Raw genomic sequence first — 25,649 nt, forward strand, 5'->3', positions numbered from 1 at the left:
CGGGTACCAAGGTCTTCTTGGCCAATCCGGAACAATGAGTATTGTTCTCACTCCTCTTCTTCATACGATTCTCAGTACCTTGGGTATGAGAGGAAGAGGATGGAACACATAGACTGACTGGAACACCCACGGTGTTACCAGGGCATCCACAGCTATCGCCTGAGGGTCTCTTGACCTGCGCAATACCGTTGCAGCTTTTTGTTGAGATGGGACGCCATCATGTCTACCTGTGGCAGTTCCCATCGATTTGTAATCTGAATGAAGACTTCGTGATGAAGTCCCCACTCTCCCGGGTGAAGGTCGTACCTGCTGAGGAAGTCTGCTTCCCAGTTGTCCACCCCCGGAATGAACACTGCTGACAGTGCTTGTACGTGATTCTCCGCCCACCGAAGAATCCTGGTGGCCTCCGCCATCGCGACTCTGCTTCTTGTGCCGCCCTGGCGGTTTACATGAGCCACCGCAGTGATGTTGTCTGACTGAATCAGCACCGGTTGGTTGCGAAGCAGGGGCTCCGCTTGACTCAGGGCGTTGAATATGGCCCTTAGTTCCAGGATATTTATGTGCAGACAAGTTCCCTGACTTGACCACAACCCTTGGAAGTTTCTTCCCTGAGTGACTGCCCCCCACCCTCGGAGGCTCGCATCCGTGGTCACCAGGACCCAGTCCTGTATGCAGAATCTGCGGTCCTCGAGAAGGTGAGCACTCTGTAGCCACCACAGAAGAGACACCCTGGCCCTGGGGGACAGGGTGATCAGCCGATGCATCTGAAGATGCGATCCGGACCATTTGTCCAACAGATCCCATTGAAAGATCCTCGCATGGAACCCGCCGAAGGGAATGGCTTCGTACGATGCCACCATCTTTCCCAGGACTCGCGTGCAGTGATGCACCGTCACCTGTTTCGGTTTTAAGAGGTCTCTGACTAGAGTCACAAGCTCTTGAGCCTTCTCCGTCGGGAGAAACACCTTCTTCTGGTCTGTGTCCAGAATCATGCCCAGAAAGGGCAGACGCGTCGTAGGAATCAGCTGCGACTTTGGGATATTCAGAATCCAGCCATGCTGTTGCAACACTTCCTGTGAGTGCGCTACGCTGATCTGCAACTGCTCCCTCGACCTCGCCTTTATGAGGAGATCGTCCAAGTATGGGATAACTGTGACTCCTTGCTTTCTCAGGATCACCATTATTTCTGCCATTACCTTGGTAAATATTCTCGGTGCCGTGGACAGACCAAACGGCAATGTCTGGAATTGGTAATGACAGTCCTGTACTACAAATCTGAGGTACTCCTGATGAGGCGGATAAATGGGGACATGCAAGTAAGCATCCTTGATGTCCAGAGACACCATAAAATCCCCCTCTTCCAGGCTTGCAATGACCGCTCTGAGCGATTCCATTTTGAACTTGAATCTTTTCAGATAAATGTTCAGGGACTTTAAATTTAATATAGGTCTGACCGAACCGTCCGGTTTCTGTACCACAAACATTGTGGAATAGTATCCCTTCCCCTGTTGAGGAAGGGAAACCTTTACCACCACCTGCTGGAGAAATAGCTTGTGAATTGCCGCTACCACTACTTCCCTTTCTATGGGGGAAGCTGGCAGGGCCGATTTTAGGTAACGTTGAGGGCGCATCCCCTCGAATTCCAGCTTGTATCCCTGAGACACAATCTGTATAGCCCAGGGATCCACCTGTGAGCGAACCCACTGGTGGCTGAAATATCGGAGACGCGCCCCCACCGCTCCTGGCTCCACCCGTGGAGCCCCAGCGTCATGCGGTGGATTTAGTGGAAGCCGGGGAGGACTTCTGTTCCTGGGAACCAGCTGTAAGGTGCAGCTTTTTTCCTCTACCCCTGCCTCTAGCAAGAAAGGAAGCACCTCTGACCTTCTTGCTTCTTTGTGCGCGAAAGGATTGCATCTGGTAATACGGTGCTTTCTTCGGTTGTGAGGGAATATATGGCAAAAAGTTTGACTTCCCAGCAGTAGCTGTGGAAACCAGGTCCGAGAGACTTTCCCCAAACAATTCCTCATCCTTGTAAGGTAACACCTCCATGTGTTTTTTGGAGTCGGCATCACCTATCCACTGCCGAGTCCACAGGACCCTCCTGGCAGAAATTGACATTGCATTAATTCTAGAGCCCAGTAGGCAAATGTCCCTCTGGGCATCCCTCATACATAGGACGGTTTCTTTTATATGCCCCAGGGTCAGCATAATGGTATCCCTGTCTAAGGTATCCATTTCCTCAGATAGATTATCTGTCCACGCTGCTACAGCACTACACATCCATGCCGACGCAATTGCCGGCCTCAGTAGAGTCCCTGAATGTGTATAAACAGATTTCAGGATACTTTCCTGCTTTCTATCTGCAGGATCCTTTAGGGTGGCCGTATCCTGCGACGGCAGGGCCACCTTCTTAGATAAGCGTGTCAGAGCTTTATCTACCCTAGGGGAGGATTCCCAGCGCACCCTGTCCTCTGGCGGGAAAGGGTTATGCCATAAGTAACCTTTTGGAAATCAGGACTTTCTTATCTGGGGAATCCCACGCTCTTTCACATAACTCATTTAACTCATGTGAAGGGGGAAAAGTCACCTCTTGCTTTTTCTCCCCATACATATAAACCCTCTTGTCCGGTACAGGGTTTACGTCTGATATGTGTAAAATATCCTTCATCGCTATAATCATGTAACGTATAGCTTTTGTCATTTTTGGTTGCAGAGTCAGAATCCGTGTCGACATCTGTGTCAACCATTTTGGATAGTGGGCGCTTTTGAGACCCTGAGGGCCTCTGCGCTGTATGATCAGGCATGGGTTGAGACCCTGACTGGTCCGAGGTATCAGCTTTATCCAACCATTTATGTAAGGAGTTTACATTATCATTTAACACCTTCCACATATCCATCCAATCAGGTGTCGGCACCGTCGGCGGCGACACGTCAGTCAACTGCACTTGCTCTGCCTCCACATAGCCCTCTTTCGTCAAACATGTCGACACACGCGTACCGACACACCACACACACAGGGGAAGCTCTAAATGAGGACAGGACCCCCACAAGGCCTTTTGGAGAGACAGAGAGAGAGTTTGCCAGCACACACCCCAGCGCTATATAACCCAGGGATTAAACAGTAACTTAGTGTTTACCCAGTAGCTGCTGTATTATGATTTATGCGCCTAAATTTATGTGCCCCCCCCCTCTCTTTTTTACCCTTCTACCGTGATTCTGCAGGGGAGAACCTGGGGAGCTTCCTCTCAGCGGAGCTGTGGAAGGAAAATGGCGCTGGCGAGTGCTGAGGAAGAAGGCCCCGCCCCCTCAGCGGCGGGCTTCTGTCCCGCGATTTCTTGTAAAATAAATGGCAGGGGCTCATACATATAACAGTGTGCCACTGTCTATATGCAGCATTCGCCAGGAGGTAACAATTGCGGCCCAGGGCGCCCCCCCCCCCCCTGCGCCCTGCACCCTACAGTGACCGGAGTGTGTGGGTTAGTGTGGGCGCAATGGCGCACAGCTGCAGTGCTGTGTGCTACCTCATGTGAAGACAGGAGTCTTCTGCCGCCGATTTCGATGTCTTCTCCGCTTCTGCCGGCTTCTGTCTTCTGGCTCTGCGAGGGGGGCGGCGGCGCGGCTCCGGGAACGGACGACAAGGTCAGGTCCTGTGTTCGATCCCTATGGAGCTAATGGTGTCCAGTAGCCTAAGAAGCGCAACCTAGCCGCAGTTAGTAGGTTTGCTTCTCTCCCCTCAGTCCCTCGTAGCAGAGAGTCTGTTGCCAGCAGAAGCTCTCTGAAAATAAAAAACCTAACTAAAATACTTTCTTATTAGCAAGCTCAGGAGAGCTCACTAAAAGCACCCAGCTCTGTCCGGGCACAGATTCTAACTGAGGTCTGGAGGAGGGGCATAGAGGGAGGAGCCAGTGCACACCAGATAGTACTGAATCTTTCTTTAGAGTGCCCAGTCTCCTGCGGAGCCCGCTATTCCCCATGGTCCTTACGGAGTCCCTAGCATCCACTAGGACGTCAGAGAAAAGTCATGTACACTACCAAGCTGAGGGCAGAGAAGCACTGAGCTCCTCTGCTGTCTCCGTACTGATGTTCATGTTGCATAAAGTATGGTGATGCGAATCAGCCGCGGAGCAGGGGGTGCCGCTTGAGAGGTCAGGGACTTCTCCACTGTAACCTGATCCGTGAATAGCACGAAGCAGAGAAAAAAAACCCTGTTTTCCACAAAACAGGGCTTTTCTCTGCTTTATGAATAGACCACTAAGTGCTTACCCTTTCAGAGATAGGATTGTGAGGATTATTTAGTATTTCTATTTTAGTATCAATGTTTGGGGAACAGAGGCTTTTTGCAATATCCATTGGTATTAATACTGAGGAATCATTATGAATTAGGACTTCAATAAAGTTCCACTGGATTGCTAAAAATAAACACTGTGAATCAACTAAGAATTACTGCCCTACTTTCTTTTCTTTTATAACTATGGTGGTCATTCCGAGTTGTTCGCTCGCTAGCTGCTTTTAGCAGCATTGCACACTCCCTCTGGGAGTGTATCTTAGCTTAGCAGAATTGCGAACGAAAGAGTAGCAAAATTGCTACTAAAAAATTCATGCAGTTTCTGAGTAGCTCCAGACCTACTCCTAGATTGCGATCACCTCAGTCCGTTTAGTTCCTGGTTTGACGTCACAAACACGCTCTGCGTTCGGCCAGCCACTCCCCCGTTTCTCCATCCACTCCTGCTTTTTTGCCTGGCAGGCCTGCGTTTTTTAGCACACTCCCGGAAAACGCTGAGTTGCCGCCCAGAAACGCCCCTTTCCTGTCAAACTACGAACACTTGAGCGACTGAAAAACGTCGCTGGAGCTTGGGTAAAACTACAAAGTTTTGTGTGAAAGCACTTAGCGCATGCGCACTGCGTACAAAGCGCATGCGCATAATTGCCGATTTTTCACTTGATCGCTGCGCTGCGAAAAAACGGCAACGAGCGAACAACTCGGAATGACCACCTATGTCTCATCAGAGGAGTGTACAATTTGTATATTATTAAATTCTCCAATCTGACTTTTGCCATCTACAGGTTCAAAAATGTTGAGTATTTAAAGCTTATTTTTGGAAAGGAAATGTCATATAGGACTGTCTGAATACCTTTATTAGCTTTATTAGCTGTAGCTGCACTATCCTTCCTTATACATATATAGCATTGTTAATATCTTATCTCTTGTAAGTTATCTAGTGAGCTGCTGCTGTTTGTTATATTGGTTCTTGGTATCCTCATAGATTAATACAGTATGTGAAAGACCAGCCTGTATGTAAAGCTTCATGTGATTCTAAGTCGTACATATGGGATGGGAACCCTATTTTTGATGGATCTCTTGCACCTAGCATGGGGCTTGTACAAGTGACGTAGCTAATGAGCATGTGTCAGAGCCTGCATACGCAACTTTGAGAAAATACAGAGGTGTACATCCAGGACATCTTCCCTTGCAGCATAGAGGGCATAACTCGCCAGGACTGGGTGTTGGCACAAAGGAAAAGTGTTCTGTGGGAGTGTAGATGGATTTACAGACTATGTAGAAATGTGCATTTACGGATTTCTGGTAAATCTCTTGCCACACGTAAAGGACTGGTGCAAATCCACACTAACTGTCATTATGGGTTCAGTATGATTTACAGATGGACGGGATGCCGGCAGTCAGAATACAGACAGTGGCATCCTGTCCATCAGAATCCCATCAGCCCTCTAACCCTCCTCTGCCCCCTACGCTAAACCTCCCCAGTGGTGCCAAACCCTCCCCACTTGATCCCTAACCTCCCCTTCTAAGTTACTAAACCTAACCCTCCCTCCCTGGCTCTGCACCCTAACCTCCCTTCATCTGGCTAAACCCAACATCCATCCCCCCTGCTGCAGGATGCCAGCACGTCCCACTGTCAGGATCATCAGGATGACCGCTGTCAGTATGTGACGCCGGCATTGCGTCATGATGGCTATTGTATGAGCGGCAGTGTAATACAGTCAGATAAATACCAAGAACTAGCGCTCTATATACATAAAGGTATCTTTTAGCAGCACACGGATTTCACTCACTGGCACCACAGTGTTCTTTCACTACGGCTTCAACGCGTTTCAGGGAGTCCACTCCCCTTTTTCAAGACTTCTTGAAAAAGGGGAGTGGACTCCCTGAAACGCGTTGAAGCCGTCCTGTGTCTGTGTTCAGAAGGTCCTGGAAGTCGGTGATTCGAACTCCGTGTTGTGCGCTTACCTGTCTGCAGCCGGTGCGTTCTTCCACGGGGTTTTCCATCAGCCGCCGATACCCAGTTCCAATTGATGTATGCGGACCTGTTTTTATGACTTTTGTTATTTTAATAAAATCCTTTTGGAAGCAAGTGTGTCCTACTGGGAATTCCTATTGGATATCAACATACAGAGAGGATAAAGATACCTTTATGGGAACGCGGGACAGAAATTCAATGTAAGTTGTATAACTGTCAGCTAGTAGTGAAAGAACACTGTGGTGCCAGTGAGTGAAATCCGTGTGCTGCTAAAAGATACCTTTATGGATACACGTGAAAGAAACAACCTGTAAGTGTTTTTCCAGGAGAGAGACCGTACAGGGGATTTCTACGTGGCAATATCTATCACTTTTTTATTGCATGTATATAGAGCGCTAGTTCTTGGTATTTCTCTTTTTGTGTATATCTGTGTAAAATAGGAGGTATTGGGTGTTTCCTCCATTACTTAAGAACAAGCAGCAATTAACAAGCGCAAGGCTGCTATCAATTTTGTTTTGAGCATAATACAGTCAGATATTTGCATTAATCTACCATCATGCAACAGACGAATTGCGTCCAATTCTAAATCAAGTACTGTGTGTGTGTGTGTGTGTGTGTATATAATGTTAAATTAAAAAAGCTCAGATATATATACTGCTCAAAGAAATAAAGGGTAAAGGGAACACTAAAATAACACATCCTAGATCTGAATGAATGAAATATTCTTATTAAATACTTTGTTCTTTACATAGTTGAATGTGCTGACAACAAAATCACACAAAAATGATCAAATTTATTAACTCATGGAGGTCTGGATTTGGAGTCGCACTCAAAATGAAAGTGGAAAAACACACTACAGGCTGATCCAACTTTGATGTAATGTCCTTAAAACAAGTCAAAATGAGGCTCAGTAGTGTGTGTGGCCTCCATGTGCCTGTATGACCTCCCTACAACGCCTGGGCATGCTCCTGATGAGGTGGCGGATGGTCTCCTGAGGGATCTCCTCCCAGACCTGGACTAAAGCATCTGCCAACTCCTGGACAGTCTGTGGTGCAACGTGGCGTTGGTGGATGGAGCGAGACATGATGTCCCAGATGTGCTCAATTGGATTCAGGTCTGGGGAACGGGCGGGCCAGTCCATAGCATCAATGCCTTCGTCTTGCAGGAACTGCTGACACACTCCAGCCACATGAGGTCTAGCATTGTCTCGCATTAGGAGGAACCCAGGGCCAACCGCACCAGCATATGGTCTCACAAGGGGTCTGAGGATCTCATCTCGGTACCTAATGGCAGTCAGGCTACCTCTGGCGAGCACATGGAGGGCTGTGCGGCCCCCCAAAGAAATGCCACCTCACACCATTACTGACCCACTGCCAAACCGGTCATGCTGGAGGATGTTGCAGGCAGCAGAACGTTCTCCTTGGCGTCTCCAGACTCTGTCATGTCTGTCACATGTGCTCAGTGAGAACCTGCTTTCATCTGTGAAGAGCACAGGGCACCAGTGGCGAATTTGCCAATCTTGGTGTTCTCTGGCAAATGCCAAACGTCCTGCATGGTGTTAGGCTGTAAGCACAACCCCCACCTGTGCACGTCGGGCCCTCATACCACCCTCATGGATTCTGTTTCTGATCGTTTGAGTAGACACATGCACATTTGTGGCTTGCTGGAGGTCATTTTGCAGGGCTCTGGCAGTGCTCCTCCTGTTCCTCCTTGCAGAAAGGCAGAGGTAGCGGTCCTGCTGCTGGGTTGTTGCCCTACTACGGCCTCCTCCACGTCTCCTGATGTACTGGCCTGTCTCCTGGTAGCGCCTCCATGCTCTGGACACTACGCTGACAGACACAGCAAACCTTCTTGCCACAGCTCGCATTGATGTGCCATCCTGGATGAGCTGCACTACCTGAGCCACTTGTGTGGGTTGTAGACTCCGTCTCATGCTACCACTAGAGTGAAAGCACCACCAGCTTTCAAAAGTGACCAAAACATCAGCCACAAAGCATAGGAGCTGAGAAGTGGTCTGTGGTCACCACCTGCAGAACAACTCCTTTATTGAGGGTGTCTTGCTAATTGCCTATAATTTCCACCTGTTGTCTATTCCATTTGCACAACAGCATGTGAAATTGATTGTCAATCAGTGTTGCTTCCTAAGTGGACAGTTTGATTTCACAGAAGTGTGATTGACTTGGAGTTACATTGTGTTGTTTAAGTGTTCCCTTTATTTTTTTGAGCAGTGTATGTATGTATGTATGTATGTATGTATGTATGTATATATATACATATATATATATATATATATACACACATACATACACACACACACACATACATACACACACATTCACTCACTGACTGACTGACTCATCACTTATTATCTTACTTCCTGATACGTTAGAAAGCTGAAATTTAACAAAGATATTCTTCAGGTGGGAAATAGGAAAACTAAGTAATTAGAATTTGAATACACCTATCCTAAGGGGATGAAAAAGGGTGTTGACATAATTACGGCATTACCGATGTGTGGCTTGTATTGCGTGAACGATAACGCCCAAACGGACAATCGGATCAAAAGTTGGATTGCACCTCCAGTGTGTAGAATTGAATAAATTACAAAAATGGTCCTGTCACTTTTTACCGTATCTGCTACGGGTGCCCCTCCTCCTCCACCAAGAATAATGGATTAATATTTACTTACATTAAGACGTCTCAAATTTATATCTGTATAGATTTAACAAATTTTTATCATTAATTTATATTTACAACTGTGAAAATCTGAAACTCCCGTGCGTTGAACTGGTAAAGCAGCTAGTTTTTTTTTATGAAAACAACTTGTAAATAGCGTAAACAGGTCACATTTAAAACAAAGCTTTGGCAACATTCTCACATGAACGTAACATTTTTTTTTGTACTTACCCTACGAAAGGACACAACATAAAATGTATCACCCCTCCTGCGAATAGCTTCCAAAAACTCTTGATAGCTCCTTGGTGAGGAGTAATATATCTGCAGCTCATTCACAGAGTTCCTAGGAAGGAATAAAGGAAGAGGATAAACATTCAATCAGGGTACCATTCTACAGGAACAAAGGGAAATCTTGGTGTTCATTATTCATCAAGGATTATAACAAGTTCTGGGAACAAATAAATGAATTGCTTATCTGGAAATGGAAAGGTGACTCCGCAATAAGGAGCAGAAATCACAAAGTAACCCAAATGAGCTCTGAGTAGTTATAATAGGATTTTATTACCTACCGGTAAATCCTTTTCTCCTAGTCCGTAGAGGATGCCGGGGTCCACTTCAGTACCATGGGGTATAGACGGTTCCGCAGGAGCCATGGGCACTTTAAGACTTTTTCAGAGTGTGAACTGGCTCCTCCCTCTATGCCCCTTCTCCAGACCTCGGTACAGGAACTGTGCCCAGGGAGACGGACATTTCGAGAAAAGGATTTACTTTTAAGTTACTGGTGAGATTCATACCAGCTCACACCTCAACCATGCCGCACACATGGCCCTCATCAAAATACATGCCAACGGGCATGAACATTACAGCAAACGTGCTGAAAACATTGTAAACAAATTAACAACTGCAGGTAAAGTACGCACTGGGTTGGGTGCCCTGCATCCTCTACGAACTAGGAGAAAAGGATTTACCGGTAGGTATTAAAATCCTATTTTCTCATACGTCCTAGAGGATGCTGGGGTCCACTTCAGTACCATGGGGTTATACCAAAGCTCCAGTATGGGCGGGAGAGTGCGGATGACCCTGCAGCACAGATTGACCAAACTGTAGGTCCTCATCGGCCAAGGTGTCAAACTTGTAAAACTTAGCAAACGTGTTTGCCCCTGACCAAGCAGCTGCTCTGCAAAGTTGTAATGCCGAGACCCCCCGGGAAGCCGCCCCAGGATGAGCCCACCTTTCTAGTAGAATGGGCAGTGACTGAATTCGGTACTGGCAATCCTGCCGAAGAATGAGCTTGCTGAATCGTACGTCTGATCCAGCGCGCAATAGTCTGCTTGGAAGCAGGACCCCCAATCTTGTTGGGAGCATACAGGACAAACAGAGCCTCTGTTTTCCTTATCCGAGTCGTTCTTGCGACATAGTTTCTCAAAGCCCTGACCACATCCAGAGACTTTGAAGCAGCGGAGTCAGCAGCCACTGGAACCACAATAGGCTGGTTTATATGGAACGAAGAAACCACCTTTGGAAGAAATTGTTGATGAGTTCTCAACTCAGCTCTATCTTCATGGAAAACTGAGTAAGGGCTCTTGTGAGACAAGGCCCCAAACTCAGACACCCTTCTTGCGGATGCCAAGGCCAACAGCATGACCACTTTCCAAGTGAAAAATTTCAACTCCATTTCCTGGAGAGGTTCAAACCAATCCGATTGAAGGAATCGCAACACCACGTTAAGACCGGAGGCACAAATGGAGGTTGGATGTGTAGCACCCCCTTCACGAATTTCTGAACTTCTGGAAGGGAGGCCAATTATTTCTGAAAGAAAACGGACAAGGCTGAAATCTGGACCTTGATTGAACCCAATCGTAGACCCGCATCCACACCCGGCTGGAGAAAACGTCCTAACTGAAACTCTTCTTGGTTTCACACCAAGACACATATTTTCTCCAAATACGGTGGTAATGTTTAGACGTTACTCCTTTCCTGGCCTGAATAAGAGTGGGAATGACTTCTTTTGGAATACCCGTCCGGGCTAGGATCCGGCGCTCAACAGCCATGCCGTCAAACGTAGCCGAGGTAAGTCTCGATACACACACGGCCCCTGCTGCAGCAGATCCTCGCGGAGAGGAAGAGGCCGAAGATCTTCTATGAGCAACTCCTGAAAATCTGGATACCAAGCCCTCCTTGGCCAGTCTGGGACAATGAGGATTGCTTGAACTCCTGTTTTTCATATTATTTCGAGAACTTTTGGTATCAGTGGAAGTGGGGAGGGGGGGAGACATATACCGACCGAAACACCCACTGGGTCACCAGTGCATCCACTGCTATTGCTTGAGGGTCTCTCGACCTGGAACAATATCTCTGAAGCTTCTTGTTGAGACTAGATGCCATCATGTCTACTTGAGGAACTACCCAAAGACTTGTCACCTCTGCGACTTCTTGGTGGAGGCCCCATTCTCCCGGATGGAGATCGTGTCTGCTGAGGAAGTCTCTGCTTCCCAGGAATGAAAATTGCCGACATAGCTTTTGCATGTCTTTCTGCCAAGCGGAGGATCTTTGACACTTCTGCCATTGCCGCTCTGTTTTTCGTTCCGCCCTGACAGTTTACGTACGCTACTGCTGTTACATTGTCCGACTGGATCTGTACGGGTTGCTCTTGAAGAAGATGCACTGCTTGTAGAAGGCCGTTGTTAATGGCTCTCAATTCCAGAACGTTTACGTGAAGACAAGTTTCTTGACTTTACCATCTTCCTTGGAAGCTTTCCCCCTGTGTGACAGCTCCCCAGCCTCGGAGACTTGCATCCTTGGTCACCAGGATCCAGTCCTGAATCCCGAATCTGCGTCCCTCTAGGAGGTGAGAACTGTGTAGCCACCACAGGAGCGAAATTCTGGCTTTGGATGACAGGATTATCCTCTGATGCATGTGTAGATGGGATCCGGACCACTTGTCCAATAGGTCCCACTGGAATACTCTGGAATGTAATCGGCCAAACTGTATGGCCTCGTAGGCCGCTACCATCTTTCCCAACAACCGAATGCATTGATGAATCGACACTCTTGTTGGTTTCAGGAGCTGTTTGACCATTCGCTGGATCTTCAGAGCCTTTTCTACTGGAAGAAATACCCTCTGTACTTCTGTGTCCAGTATCATCCCCAGAAAGGACAATCTTGTCGTCGGTTCCAATTGTGACTTTGGAAAATTTATGATCCAACCGTGATGTTGAAGTATTGTTAGGGAGAGTGCAATTAGGAAGGCCAATTCCGGGCTGTTTTTTTTTAAATCCCGGGATTCGGGATTGCAGTAGGGATCAGTGAAGGGTGTAAAGAGCATCTGGAGGGTAGGTAGTGGTGCGGGAGGGTGTAGGTAGCGGCGCGGAAGGGAGGGTCTAAGTAGCGGTGCGGGAGGGAGGGTGTAGGTAGCGGTGCAAAAGGGTGTAGGTAGCGGCGCGGGAGGGAGGCTGTTATAGAGATCACTGCACGGAGGGAGGGTGTAGGTAGCGGTGCGGGAGGGAAGGAGGGAGGGTGTAGGTAGCGGCGCGGGAGGGAGGCTGTTAGCACTGCATGGAGAGAGGGAGGGTGGGTGTAAGTAATACCACTTACTATTAGGTGGGCGGCAGCCATGGACACACTGAACGCGGCGGCATTTCAAATGAAGCGCCGGCCGCCAGCCAACCAGAGCTGGCGGACCGGCAGCCAATCAGGGAAGCGGCCGCAGCCGTCGCTCCTGAATGGCTGCCGCTGCGGCAGCTTCCCCGATTGGCTGCCGGTCCGCCAGCTCTGATTGGCTGGCGGCCGGCGCTACATTTGAAGTGCCGCCGCGTTCAGCGTTTGTCTATGGCTGCCGTCCGCCTAATAGTAAGTAGTATTACTTACACACCCACCCTCCCGCACATGCGCAGTGTAATCCCGTGAATCCCGGGATTGGAGCATCCAATCGGCATTTTTGGGCCCAAATCCCGGGATCCCGCCGATCCCGATCCCGGGATTGGCCTCCCTAAGTGCAATATTCTGCACCAGCTTTTCTCTGGACCTCGCATTAATCAGGAGATCATCCAGGTAAGGAATTATATTGACTCCTTGCTGTCGAAGGAGGATCATCATCTCCGCCATTACCTTGGTGAACACCCTCGGAGCCGTGGAGAGTCCGAACGGCAACATCTTAAATTGGTAATGACAATCCTGTACTGCAAATCTCAGATAAGCTTGATGCGGCGGATAAATGGGAACATGTAAGTAGGCATCTTTTATGTCCACTGACACCATGAATTCCCCCTCATCCAGACTGGAAATCACTGCTCTCAGAGATTCCATCTTGAACTTGAACCTTTGCAGGTAGAGATTCAGATTTTTCAGGTTTAGAATTGGTCTGACCGAGCCGTCCGGCTTCGGAACTACAAATAGACTTGAATAGAAACCACCTCCTTGTTGTAACAAGGGAACCAGGACAATGACTTGATCCTGACACAATTTTTGTATTGCTGCTGCTACCACTTCCCTGTCCGGGACAGAAACTGGTAATGCCGATTTGAAAAACCGGCATAGGGGAACGTCTTGAAACTCCAATTTGTACCCTTGGGACACTATTTGTACAACCCACGGGTCTAGGCCCGATTGAACCCAGAAATGACTGAAAAGTTTCAGACGTGCCCCCACCTGAGCGGACTCCCGCAAAGAAGCCCCAGCGTCATGCTGCAGGTTTGGCAGAAGCAGAGGTTGATTTCTGCTCCTGTGATCCTGTGGGCTTTTTTCCTTTTCCCCATCCTCTACTCGCAACGAAAGGGGAGCCTTTGCCCTTTTTGTATCTATTGGGCCGAAAGGACTGCATCTGAGAGTGATGTGTCTTTTTCACCGGAGCAGGAGCATATGGCAAGAATGTCGATTTACCTGCGGTAGCAGCAGAAACTGAAGCATCCAGCCCATCTCCAAACAAGGCCTCACCCTTGTACAGGAGAGCCTCCATATTCCTTTTGGAATCTGCGTCAGCATTCCATTGGCGAATCCACAATGCCCTCTGTGCTGATATTGCCATAGTAGCGGCTTTTGATCCCAAGAGACCAATATCTTTCATGGCTTCTAGCATATATACGCAGCAGCGTCTTTGATATGACCTAAAGTTAGGAGTATTTTGTCTCTATCTATTGTGTCAATTTCTGATGACAAGTTCTCCGACCACTTTTCAATAGCATTACTCACCCACGCACAGGCAATGGTAGGCTTGAGTAATGTCCCATTGGCCACATAAATAGATTTTAACGTATTCTCCAACTTTCGGTCCGTCGGCTCGTTTAGTGAAGCCGTCCCAGGCGCAGGGAGAATCACCTTTTTTGTTAACCGTGACAGAGCACTGTCTATAACAGGGGGCGACTCCCACCTCTTCCTGTCCTCTGCAGGGAAAGGGTACGCTATTTGAATTGTTTTAGGAATCTGGAACTTCTTTTCAGGGACTGCCCAGACTCCCTCAAATAAACTGTTCAGTTCATGAGATGGAGGAAAAGTTACATTAAGTTTCTTTTCTTTATAAAAGTAAGCCTTCTCCTGTGGTAAAGGAGGGGGCTCCGTGACTTCTAAGACCTCCTTTATAGCCACAATCATGTATTGAATGTTTTTCACTAATTTTGGATCTATTCCCCTGGAATCACTAGAGTCGACATAGGAATCATAGTCCGTGTCGGTATCAGTTGTACTATCTGTGCAAATGGTCTTTTATGTGACCCAGAGGGATCCCCTGTGGATGAAAAAGCAGGACTACTAAAAATCACATCTTCCACGGATTTTCTCCAGGTTACTGCATGAGACTCAGACTTATCCAATCTCTTAATGATATGATTCACACTATCACGTAATTATTTCACCAATTCAGGCTCATGGTGTGCCAGCAGCGCCACCACATTACAACACTGTGTCCCCAAAATGGCTCCCTCAGGGGAAGAGCTCCCTGCCTCAGACATGCCACACACGTGCACAAACACACCACAGACACTCCGGGGCTTATAGGGCACAGACCCACAGTAAAATCTGTCAGAAGGACACAGAAGGACTTGCCAGTTCACAAACTCGGCGCCAATGACTAAAATCCCTGTGTATGTAAAATGCCTACAGAGACTTATAGCGCTTTTACACTGCCAAATTGTATAAATTGAGCACAATATACACTCTGCTCCCCCTTTTCTTCACCCTGATACTTGTTTCAGAAGTGGAGGAGGACCAGCATTCCCACCCCTGCAGTCTGCCTGGAGAAAATGGCGCTGAGCAGTGGTCCCGCCCCCAAAATGGCGCGTTTCTCCTCAGAAAATTTCACAATAATTTTTATACTGGCGGGGGTGTAGGACTGTGCCCGGCATCATATGCTACATTTAGCCAGTTTAGAGTAGGTTTCATGCTGCCCAGGGAGCTCGCCCGCACCCCCCCACCCCCTGCACCCAGCTGTGCCTGTGTTATGGGTAGCATGTTCCCGACCGCTGTGCGGTACCTTTTTGCCGTCACGATGACCGGAGATCCTCTTCGGTATACACTCACCTGTCTTCTGACTTCTGGCTCTGTTAGGGGGGTGACGGCGTGCTGTGGGAGTGAGCGCATAGCCGCAGCTAGTGTTCAGCACCCTTCAGGAGCTAAAGGTGTACTGTCAGGAAGAAGCAGAGCCATGAAACTATTCAGGAAGTTGGTTCCTACTTCTTCCCCTAAGTCCCACGAAGCAGGGAGACTGTTGCCAGCAGTCTGCCTGAAAATAAAAACCTAACAAAGTCTTTTTAGTGAAACTCAGTAGAGCTCCACTAGAGTGCGACCAGTCTGCATGGGTACATTTTCTAAACTGAGGTCTGGAGGAGAGGCATAGAGGGAGGAGCCAGTTCACACTCTGAACAAGTCTTAAAGTGCCCATGGCTCCTGCAGAACAGTCTATACCCCATGGTACTGAAGTGGACCCCAACATCCTCTAGGACGTATTAGAAAAATATATAATTAATCTACCTCAGCAAAATGTCTCATGTTTGTACTCTTCCCAACTTGGGTGTGGTAGAACTGCTATTCACAAAGGGTATCCCCACAACTCAAATAAAAACTTTACTCTTATTGCAAACAAAAGATATCAGTGGCCAAAGCAAAATGTCCTTTGCTCTACAGACTAGTACTATGGCTAATCAGGCAATAATAAGATTTTAATCACCTGTAAATCTATTTCTCGTAGTCCGTAGTGGATGCTGGGACTCCGTAAGGACCATGGGGATAGCGGCTCCGCAGGAGACTGGGCACAACTAAAAGAAAGCTTTAGGTCTACCTGGTGTGCACTGGCTCCTCCCTCTATGACCCTCCTCCAGACCTCAGTTAGGATACTGTGCCCGGAAGAGCTGACACAATAAGGAAGGATTTTGAATCCCGGGTAAGACTCATACCAGCCACACCAATCACACCGTATAACTCGTGATACTATACCCAGTTAACAGTATGAACAACAACTGAGCCTCTCAACAGATGGCTCAACAATAACCCTTTAGTTAAACAATAACTATATACAAGTATTGCAGACAATCCGCACTTGGGATGGGCGCCCAGCATCCACTACGGACTACGAGAAATAGATTTACCGGTGAGTAAAATCTTATTTTCTCTGACGTCCTAAGTGGATGCTGGGACTCCGTAAGGACCATGGGGATTATACCAAAGCTCCCAAACGGGCGGGAGAGTGCGGATGACTCTGCAGCACCGAATGGGCAAACTCTAGGTCCTCCTCAGCCAGGGTGTCAAACTTGTAGAATTTAGCAAATGTGTTTGACCCCGACCAAGTAGCTGCTCGGCAAAGTTGTAGAGCCGAGACCCCTCGGGCAGCCGCCCAAGAAGAGCCCACCTTCCTCGTGGAATGGGCTTTCACTGATTTAGGATGCGGCAGTCCAGCCGCAGAATGTGCAAGCTGAATCGTACTACAGATCCAGCGAGCAATAGTCTGCTTTGAAGCAGGAGCACCCAGCTTGTTGGGTGCATACAGGATAAACAACAAGTCAGTTTTCCTGACACTAGCTGTCCTGGAAACATAAATTCTCAGGGCCCTGACCACGTCCAACAACTTGGAAGCCTCCAAGTCTTTAGTAGCCGCAGGCACCACGATAGGTTGGTTCAAATGAAAGGCTGATACCACCTTAGGGAGAAACTGGGGACGAGTCCTCAATTCTGCCCTATCCATATGGAAAATCAGATAAGGGCTTTTACATGAGAAAGCCGCCAATTCTGACACACGCCTGGCCGAAGCCAAGGCCAACAGCATGACCACTTTCCACGTGAGATATTTTAATTCCACGGTTTTAATTGGCTCAAACCAATGTGACTTTAGGAAATCCAACACCACGTTGAGATCCCAAGGTGCCACTGGAGGCACAAAAGGGGGCTGAATATGCAGCACTCCCTTAACAAAAGTCTGAACTTCAGGTAGTGAAGCCAGTTCTCTCTGGAAGAAAATCGATAGAGCCGAAATCTGGACCTTAATGGAACCCAATATTAGGCCCATAGTCACCCCTGACTGTAGGAAGTGCAGAAAACGGCTAAGCTGAAATTCCTCCGTTGGGGCCTTCCTGGCCTCACACCACGCAACATATTTTCGCCAAATGCGGTGATAATGGTTTGCGGTCACTTCTTTCCTAGCTTTAATCAGCGTAGGAATGACTTCCTCCGGAATGCCCTTTTCCTTCAGGATCCGGTGTTCAACCGCCATGCCGTCAAACGCAGCCGCGGTAAGTCTTGGAACAGACAGGGCCCCTGCTGCAGCAGGTCCTGTCTGAGCGGCAGAGGCCATGGGTCCTCTGAGATCATTTCTTGAAGTTCCGGGTACCAAGCTCTTCTTGGCCAATCCGGAACAATGAGTATAGTTTTTGCTCCTCTTCTCCTTATTATCCTCAGTACCTTGGGTATGAGAGGAAGAGGAGGGAACACATAAACCGACCGGTACACCCACGGTGTCACTAGAGCGTCCACAGCTATCGCCTGAGGGTCTCTTGACCTGGCGCAATATCTTTCTAGCTTTTTGTTTAGGCGGGACGCCATCATGTCCACCTGTGGCCTTTCCCAACGGTTTACAATCAGTTGGAAGACTTCTGGATGAAGTCCCCACTCTCCCGGGTGGAGGTCGTGCCTGCTGAGGAAGTCTGCTTCCCAGTTGTCCACTCCCGGAATGAACACTGCTGACAGTGCTAACACGTGATTTTCCGCCCATCGGAGAATCCTTGTGGCTTCTGCCATAGCCGTCCTGCTTCTTGTGCCGCCCTGTCGGTTTACATGGGCGACTGCCGTGATGTTGTCTGACTGGATCAGTACCGGCTGGTTTTGAAGCAGGGGTTTTGCCTGACTTAGGGCATTGTAAATGGCCCTCAGTTCCAGAATATTTATGTGTAGGGAAGTCTCCTGACTTGACCATAGTCCTTGGAAGTTTCTTCCCTGTGTGACTGCCCCCCAGCCTCGAAGGCTGGCATCCGTGGTCACCAGGACCCAGTCCTGTATGCCGAATCTGCGGCCCTCTTGAAGATGAGCACTTTGCAGCCACCACAGCAGAGACACCCTGGTCCTTGGAGACAGGGTTATCAGCCGATGCATCTGAAGATGCGATCCGGACCACTTGTCCAACAGGTCCCACTGAAAAGTCCTTGCATGGAACCTGCCGAATGGAATTGCTTCGTAGGAAGCTACCATTTTTCCCAGGACTCGCGTGCAGTGATGCACCGACACCTGTTTTGGTTTTAGGAGGCCTTTGACTAGAGATGACAGCTCCTTGGCCTTCTCCTCCGGGAGAAACACTTTTTTCTGTTCTGTGTCCAGAACCATCCCCAGGAACAGTAGACGTGTTGTAGGGACCAGCTGTGACTTTGGAATATTTAGAATCCAACCGTGCTGTTGTAGCACCTCCCGAGATAGTGCTACCCCGACCAACAACTGCTCCCTGGACCTCGCCTTTATCAGGAGATCGTCCAAGTACGGGATAATTAAAACTCCCTTTTTTCGAAGGAGTATCATCATTTCGGCCATTACCTTGGTAAATACCCTCGGTGTCGTGGACAGACCAAACGGCAACGTCTGGAATTGGTAATGACAATCCTGTACCACAAATCTGAGGTACTCCTGGTGAGGATGGTAAATGGGGACATGCAGGTAAGCATCCTTGATGTCCAGTGATACCATGTAATCCCCCTCGTCCAGGCTTGCAATAACCGCCCTGAGCGATTCCATCTTGAACTTGAATTTTTTTATATATGTGTTCAAGGATTTCAAATTTCAAATGGGTCTCACCGAACCGTCCGGTTTCGGTACCACAAACATTGTGGAATAGTAACCCCGTCCTTGTTGAAGGAGGGGCACCTTGACTATCACCTGCTGGGAATACAGCTTGTGTATTGCCTCTAACACTGCCTCCCTGCCTGAGGGAGTTGTAGGCAAGGCAGATTTGAGGAAACGGCGGGGGGGGAGACGTCTCGAATTCCAGCTTGTACCCCTGAGATACTACTTGAAGGATCCAGGGATCCACCCGTGAGCGATCCCACTGATTGCTGAAGTTTTTGAGACGGGCCCCCACCGTACCTGGCTCCGCCTGTGGAGCCCCAGCGTCATGCGGCGGACTTGGAGGAAGCGGGGGAGGACTTTTGCTCCTGGGAACTGGCTGTATGCTGCAGCTTTTTCCCTCTACCTCTGCCTCTGGGCAGAAAGGACGCGCCTTTAACCCGCTTGCCCTTATGGGGCCGAAAGGACTGTACCTGATAATACGGTGCTTTCTTTGGCTGTGAGGGAACATGGGGTAAAAATGCTGACTTCCCAGCTGTTGCTGTGGAAACGAGGTCCGAGAGACCATCCCCGAACAACTCCTCACCCTTATAAGGCAAAACTTCCATGTGCCTTTTAGAATCTGCATCACCTGTCCACTGCCGAGTCCATAACCCTCTCCTGGCAGAAATGGACATTGCACTTATTTTAGATGCCAGCCGGCAAATATCCCTCTGTGCATCTCTCATGTATAAGACTGCGTCTTTAATATGCTCTACGGTTAGCAATATAGTGTCCCTGTCTAGGGTATCAATATTTTCCGACAGGGAATCTGACCACGCAGCTGCAGCACTGCACATCCATGCTGAAGCAATAGCTGGTCTCCGTATAATACCCGTGTGTGTATATACAGACTTCAGGATAGCCTCCTGCTTCCTATCAGCAGGCTCCTTTAGGGCGGCCGTATCCGGAGACGGTAGTGCCACCTTCTTTGACAAGTGTGTGAGCGCTTTATCCTCCCTAGGGGATGTTTCCCAACGTGACCTATCCTCTGGCGGGAAAGGGTACGTCATTAGTAACCTTTTAGAAATTACCAGTTTCTTATCGGGGGAAGCCTACGCTTCTTCACACACTTCATTTAATTCCTCAGATGGGGGAAAAACTACTGGTAGTTTTCTCTCTCCAAACATAATACCCTTTTTTGTGGTTCCGGGGTAACATCAGAAATGTGCAACACATTTTTCATTGCCTCAATCATGTAACGTGTGGCCCTATTGGAAGTTACATTAGTCTCATCGTCGTCGACACTGGAGTCAGTATCCGTGTCGACATCTGTGTCTGCCATCTGAGGTAGCGGGCGTTTTAGAGCCCCTGATGGCTTTTGAGACGCCTGGGCAGGCACAGGCTGAGAAGCCGGCTGTCCCATATTTGGTATGTCGTCAAACCTTCTATGTAAGGAGTTGACACTTTCACGTAATTCCTTCCACAAGTCCATCCACTCAGGTGTTGGCCCCGCAGGGGGTGACATCACATTTATCGGCATCTGCTCCGCCTCCACATAAGCCTCCTCATCAAACATGTCGACACAGCCGTACCGACACACCGCACACACACAGGGAATGCTCTGACAGAGGACAGGACCCCACAAAGCCCTTTGGGGAGACAGAGAGAGAGTATGCCAGCACCCACCAGAGCGCTATATAACACAGGGATGAACACTATAACTGAGTGATTTTCCCTTATAGCTGCTTATATATATACTGCTGCGCCTAAATTTAGTGCCCCCCCTCTCTTTTTTACCCTTTGTAGTCTTGAAACTGCAGGGGAGAGCCTGGGAGCGTTCCTTCCAGCGGAGCTGTGAGGGAAAAATGGCGCCAGTGTGCTGAGGGAGATAGCCCCGCCCCTTTTCGGCGGACTTCTCCCGCTTTTTTATGGATCTCTGGCAGGGGTATTTTTCACATATATAGCCTCTAGGACTATATATTGTGATTTTTTTTGCCAGCCAAGGTGTTAATATTGCTGCTCAGGGCGCCCCCCCCCCCAGCGCCCTGCACCCATCAGTGACCGGAGTGTGAGGTGTGCATGAGGAGCAATGGCGCACAGCTGCAGTGCTGTGCGCTACCTTGTTGAAGACCGAAGTCTTCTGCCGCCGATTTTCAGGACCATCTTCTTGCTTCTGGCTCTGTAAGGGGACGGCGGCGCGGCTCCGGGACCGGACGATCGAGGTCGGGCCCTGTGTTCGATCCCTCTGGAGCTAATGGTGTCCAGTAGCCTAAGAAGCCCAAGCTAGCTGCAAGCAGGTAGGTTCGCTTCTTCTCCCCTTAGTCCCTCGTAGCAGTGAGTCTGTTGCCAGCAGATCTCACTGAAAATAAAAAAAAACTAAAATATACTTTCTTTTCTAGGAGCTCAGGAGAGCCCCTAGTGTGCATCCAGCTCAGCCGGGCACAAGATTCTAACTGAGGTCTGGAGGAGGGTCATAGAGGGAGGAGCCAGTGCACACCAGGTAGACCTAAAGTTTTCTTTTAGTTGTGCCCAGTCTCCTGCGGAGCCGCTATCCCCATGGTCCTTACGGAGTCCCAGCATCCACTTAGGACGTCAGACAAATACATTTTATTCACTTTGGTTTCTGTTCTGACCGCCCAGCATAGCTTTTCATATACATGTATTAAATTGATCTATTCTACATAGTAGAATAAGAGTGGTTTGTAGCAATGTACACATTTTCTATACTCAGTTTTAGTAAATAGCATATTAGTAGCAGTGATCAGCGTTACCAAGGGCCAGTGAGTTACTGACATCCAGAATGAGAGTAAACACTGGCTCTCTTCTCACACTAATATGCAGACTGTGTGGGTGTACTCTACACTTCCTGAGGACCTCTGTTATGTAGATAAAACCTCTACTTTCAGTTACAGACGCATGTTGGTATGACATAATGATGTGTTACTAACAAATGCTAACAGTCAACACATTTTTAAAAATGCAAAACTGCATGTATGTTCTACTGAATCCCTTATTTGGGTTGAATAACCATATGTTTATTGCATAGATAATTTAGGTGTACTTTATATGTTGCATATTTTTATTGTTCAGCTGTATATTATCTTATCTCTACGAAACATACCTGCAAGTATATAAACAGATATATTATCAGTGCCCAGAGACAAATCAAAATATCCCAGAATACACAAACATTGCCTCCGTCAAACCCAAGTACAATAAGTTATTGCTAGACTAATTAGTTCATGACATGTCAATACTCCGCATTACGGTTGTGATATCTATGTAATCTAACTGTGCTCCGTTACTTTTCATTACATAATGCCTATGTTTTGCTCTCCCTCGATCCGAGGAGTTTGCCCTGCATTAGAATGGCTTTGCTCTTTTATAGGTGTTACTTATATCCCCGCCCTTAGTATATCTCAACATTCCTCCTTTCCCTCTCTCATTGTATTTCCACACGTGTCCTTCAACAATTTGATTGAATTTTATCTAGTGCATGAGTTATGATTTGCTTTACATAACAAACAATTTTGTGCCCTAGTTGAGATAAAAAAAAATATATAAGATTTTAAACCTACCGGTAAATCTTTTTCTCCTAGTCCGTAGAGGATGCTGGGGACTTCGTAAGGACCATGGGGTATAGAGGAGGAGACATGGCCACTTTAAGACCTTTTAATGGGCGTGAACTGGCTCCTCCCTCTATGCCCCTCCTCCAGACCTCAGTTATAGGAACTGTGCCCAGAGGAGACGGACTTTTTGAGGAAAGGATTTTGTTAATTAAGGGTGAGATACATACCAGCTCACACCACAACACACCGTACAACCTGGGATATAACTAAACCAGTTAACAGTTTGAACAAATAAGATCAGCAACAGCTTTATCTGAACTGCAACACAACCCTTGTGTAGACTTATCAATAACTATGTACAAGTACTGCAGATTTATTCCGCACTGGGACGGGCGCCCAGCATGCTCTATGGACTAGGAGAAAAAGATTTACCGGTAGGTTTAAAATCTTATTTTCTCTTACGTCCTAGAGGATGCTGGGGACTCCGCAAGGACCATGGGGTTTATACCAAAGCTCCAGACCGGGCTGGAGAGTGCGAATGACTCTGCAGCACCGATTGAGCAAAAGAGAGGTTCTCATCAGCCAAGTAGCTGCTCCGCAAAGCTGTAACGCCGAGACGCCTCGGGCGGCCGCCCAAGAAAAGCCCACCTTCCTAGTGGAATGGGCCTTTACCGATTTTGGTAACGGCAATCCAGCCGTAGAATGAGCCTGCTGAATCGTGTTACAGATCCAGCGTGCGATAGTCTGCTTGGAAGCAGGAGCGCAACCTTGTTGGCTGCATATAGGATAAACAGAGCCTCCGTTTTCCTAATACGAGCCGTTCTGGCTACATAGATTTTTAAAACCCTGACTACATCAAGGTACTTGGAATCCTACAAGACATCCGTAGCCACCGGCACTACAATATAGGTTGGTTCATGTGAAACGACGAAACCACCTTAGGTAGAAATTGCATACGAGTTCTCAATTCCGCTCTATCCACATGGAAAATCAGATAGGGGCTCTTGTAAGACAAGGCCGCCAATTCTGACACCCACCTTGCAGATGCCAAGGCCAATAACATGACCACTTTCCAAGTGAGAAATTTTAACTCAACAGTTTGAAGTGGTTCAAATCAATGTGATTTAAGGAACTGTAACACCACGTTAAGGTCCCACAGTGCCACTGGGGGCACAAAAGGAGGTTGGATGTGCAGTACTCCCTTCACAAAAGTCTGCACTTCTGGAAGAGAAGCCAATACCTTCTGAAAAAATATTGATAAGGCCGAAATCTGCACCTTAATGGAGCCTAACTTTAGGCCATTATCCAGCCCTGCCTGTAGAAAATGGAGAAAACGACCCAGCTGAAAAACCTCCGTAGGAGCATTCTTGGATTCACACCAAGACACATACTTCCTCCAGATACGGTGATAAAGCTTCGTCGTTACCTCCTTCCTAGCTTTAAGTAGAGTATGGATGACCTCTCCTGGAATACCTTTCCTAGCTAGGATTTGGTGTTCAACCGCCATGCCGTCAAACATAACCGCGGTAAGTCTTGGAACACACACGGCCCCTGTTGTAACAGGTCCTCTCTTAGAGGAAGAGGCCGAGGATCTTCTGTGAGCATTTCCTGAAGATCTGGATACCAGGCCCTTTGAGGCAAGTCTGGAACAATGAGTATCGTTTGAACTCTTGTTCTTCTTATGATCCTCAATATCTTGGGATGAGTGGAAGTGGAGGGAACACATAGACCGACTGATACACCCACGGTGTCACTAGTGCGTCTACTGCTATTGCTTGAGGGTCCCTCGACCTGGAACAATACGTCCAAAGCTTTTTGTTGAGCGTGACGCCATCATGTCTATTTGAGGGAGTCCCCAACCGTTTGTCACTTTTGCAAAGACCTCTTGATGAAGCCCCCACTCTCCTGGGTGGAGATCGTGTCTGCTGAGGAAGTCTGCTTCCCAGTTGTCCACTCCCGGGATGAAAACAGCTGACAGAGCGATTACATGATTTTCCGCCCAGCGAAGAATCCTGGTGGCCTCCGCCATCGCTGCTCTGCTTCTTGTTCCGCCCTGGCGGTTTACATGTGCCACGGCTGTGATGTTGACTGACTGGATCAGTACAGGTAGGTTGCGAAGAAGATGCTCCGCCTGTCTCAGGCTGTTGTATATGGCCCTCAATTCCAGCACATTTATGAGCAGACAAGCCTCCTGGCTTGACCATATTCCCTGAAATTTTTTTCCTTGTGTGACTGCTCCCCAGCCTCGGAGGCTCGCGTCCGTGGTCACCAGAACCCAATCCTGGATTCCGAACCTGCGACCCTCTAGGAGGTGAGCACTGTGTAGCCACCACAGGAGAGATATCCTGGCCCTGGGGGACAGGCTTATCATCCGATGCATTTGGAGATGGGACCCTGACCTTTTGTCCAGTAGGTCCCACTGAAATGTTCTTGCATGGAACCTGCCAAACGGAATGGCCTCGTAGGCCGCCACCATCTTTCCCAACACCCGAGTGCCTTGATGAATCGACACTCTTTTTGGTTTCAGCAGATCCCTGACCATGTTCTGGAGTTCCAGAGCTTTTTCCACTGGGAGAAAAACCCTCTGCCGTTCCGTGTCCAGAATCATGCCCAAAAACGACAGTCGAGTTGTCGGCATCAAATGCGACTTTGGCAAATTTAATAGCCAGCCGTGTTGTTGTAGTACCCTCAGAGAGAGTGCCACGCTTTTCAGTAACTGGTCTCTTGATCTCGCCTTTATCAGGAGATCGTCCAAGTACGGGATAATTGTGACACCTTGCTTGCGCAGGAGCACCATCATTTCCGCCATTACCTTGGTGAAAATCCTCGGGGCAACGTCTGAAATTGGTAATGACAATCCTGCACAGCGAATCTCAGGAACGCCTGATGAGGAGGATATATGGGGACATGAAGGTATGCA

General features: G+C 48.3%; 1 protein-coding gene and 1 long non-coding RNA gene across 6 annotated transcripts in view; one reads left to right on the top strand and one right to left on the bottom strand.

The window, feature by feature from the left end:
• ATF6 (activating transcription factor 6) overlaps window positions 1-25,649 on the bottom strand; it is a 568,366-nt gene that overhangs the window by 128,490 nt on the left and 414,227 nt on the right. For all 5 annotated transcript variants that reach the window (XM_063940277.1, XM_063940274.1, XM_063940273.1 and 2 more), the window contains exon 14: window positions 9,165-9,276. In XM_063940277.1, the coding sequence (XP_063796347.1) occupies window positions 9,165-9,276 (112 nt within the window). The remainder of the gene's footprint in view (window positions 1-9,164; window positions 9,277-25,649) is intronic.
• LOC134957987 (uncharacterized) overlaps window positions 1-25,649 on the top strand; it is a 197,425-nt gene that overhangs the window by 58,330 nt on the left and 113,446 nt on the right. The window lies entirely within an intron of this gene.

Source organism: Pseudophryne corroboree, chromosome 9 (assembly GCF_028390025.1).
Source record: "Pseudophryne corroboree isolate aPseCor3 chromosome 9, aPseCor3.hap2, whole genome shotgun sequence".
NCBI lineage: Eukaryota > Metazoa > Chordata > Amphibia > Anura > Myobatrachidae > Pseudophryne > Pseudophryne corroboree.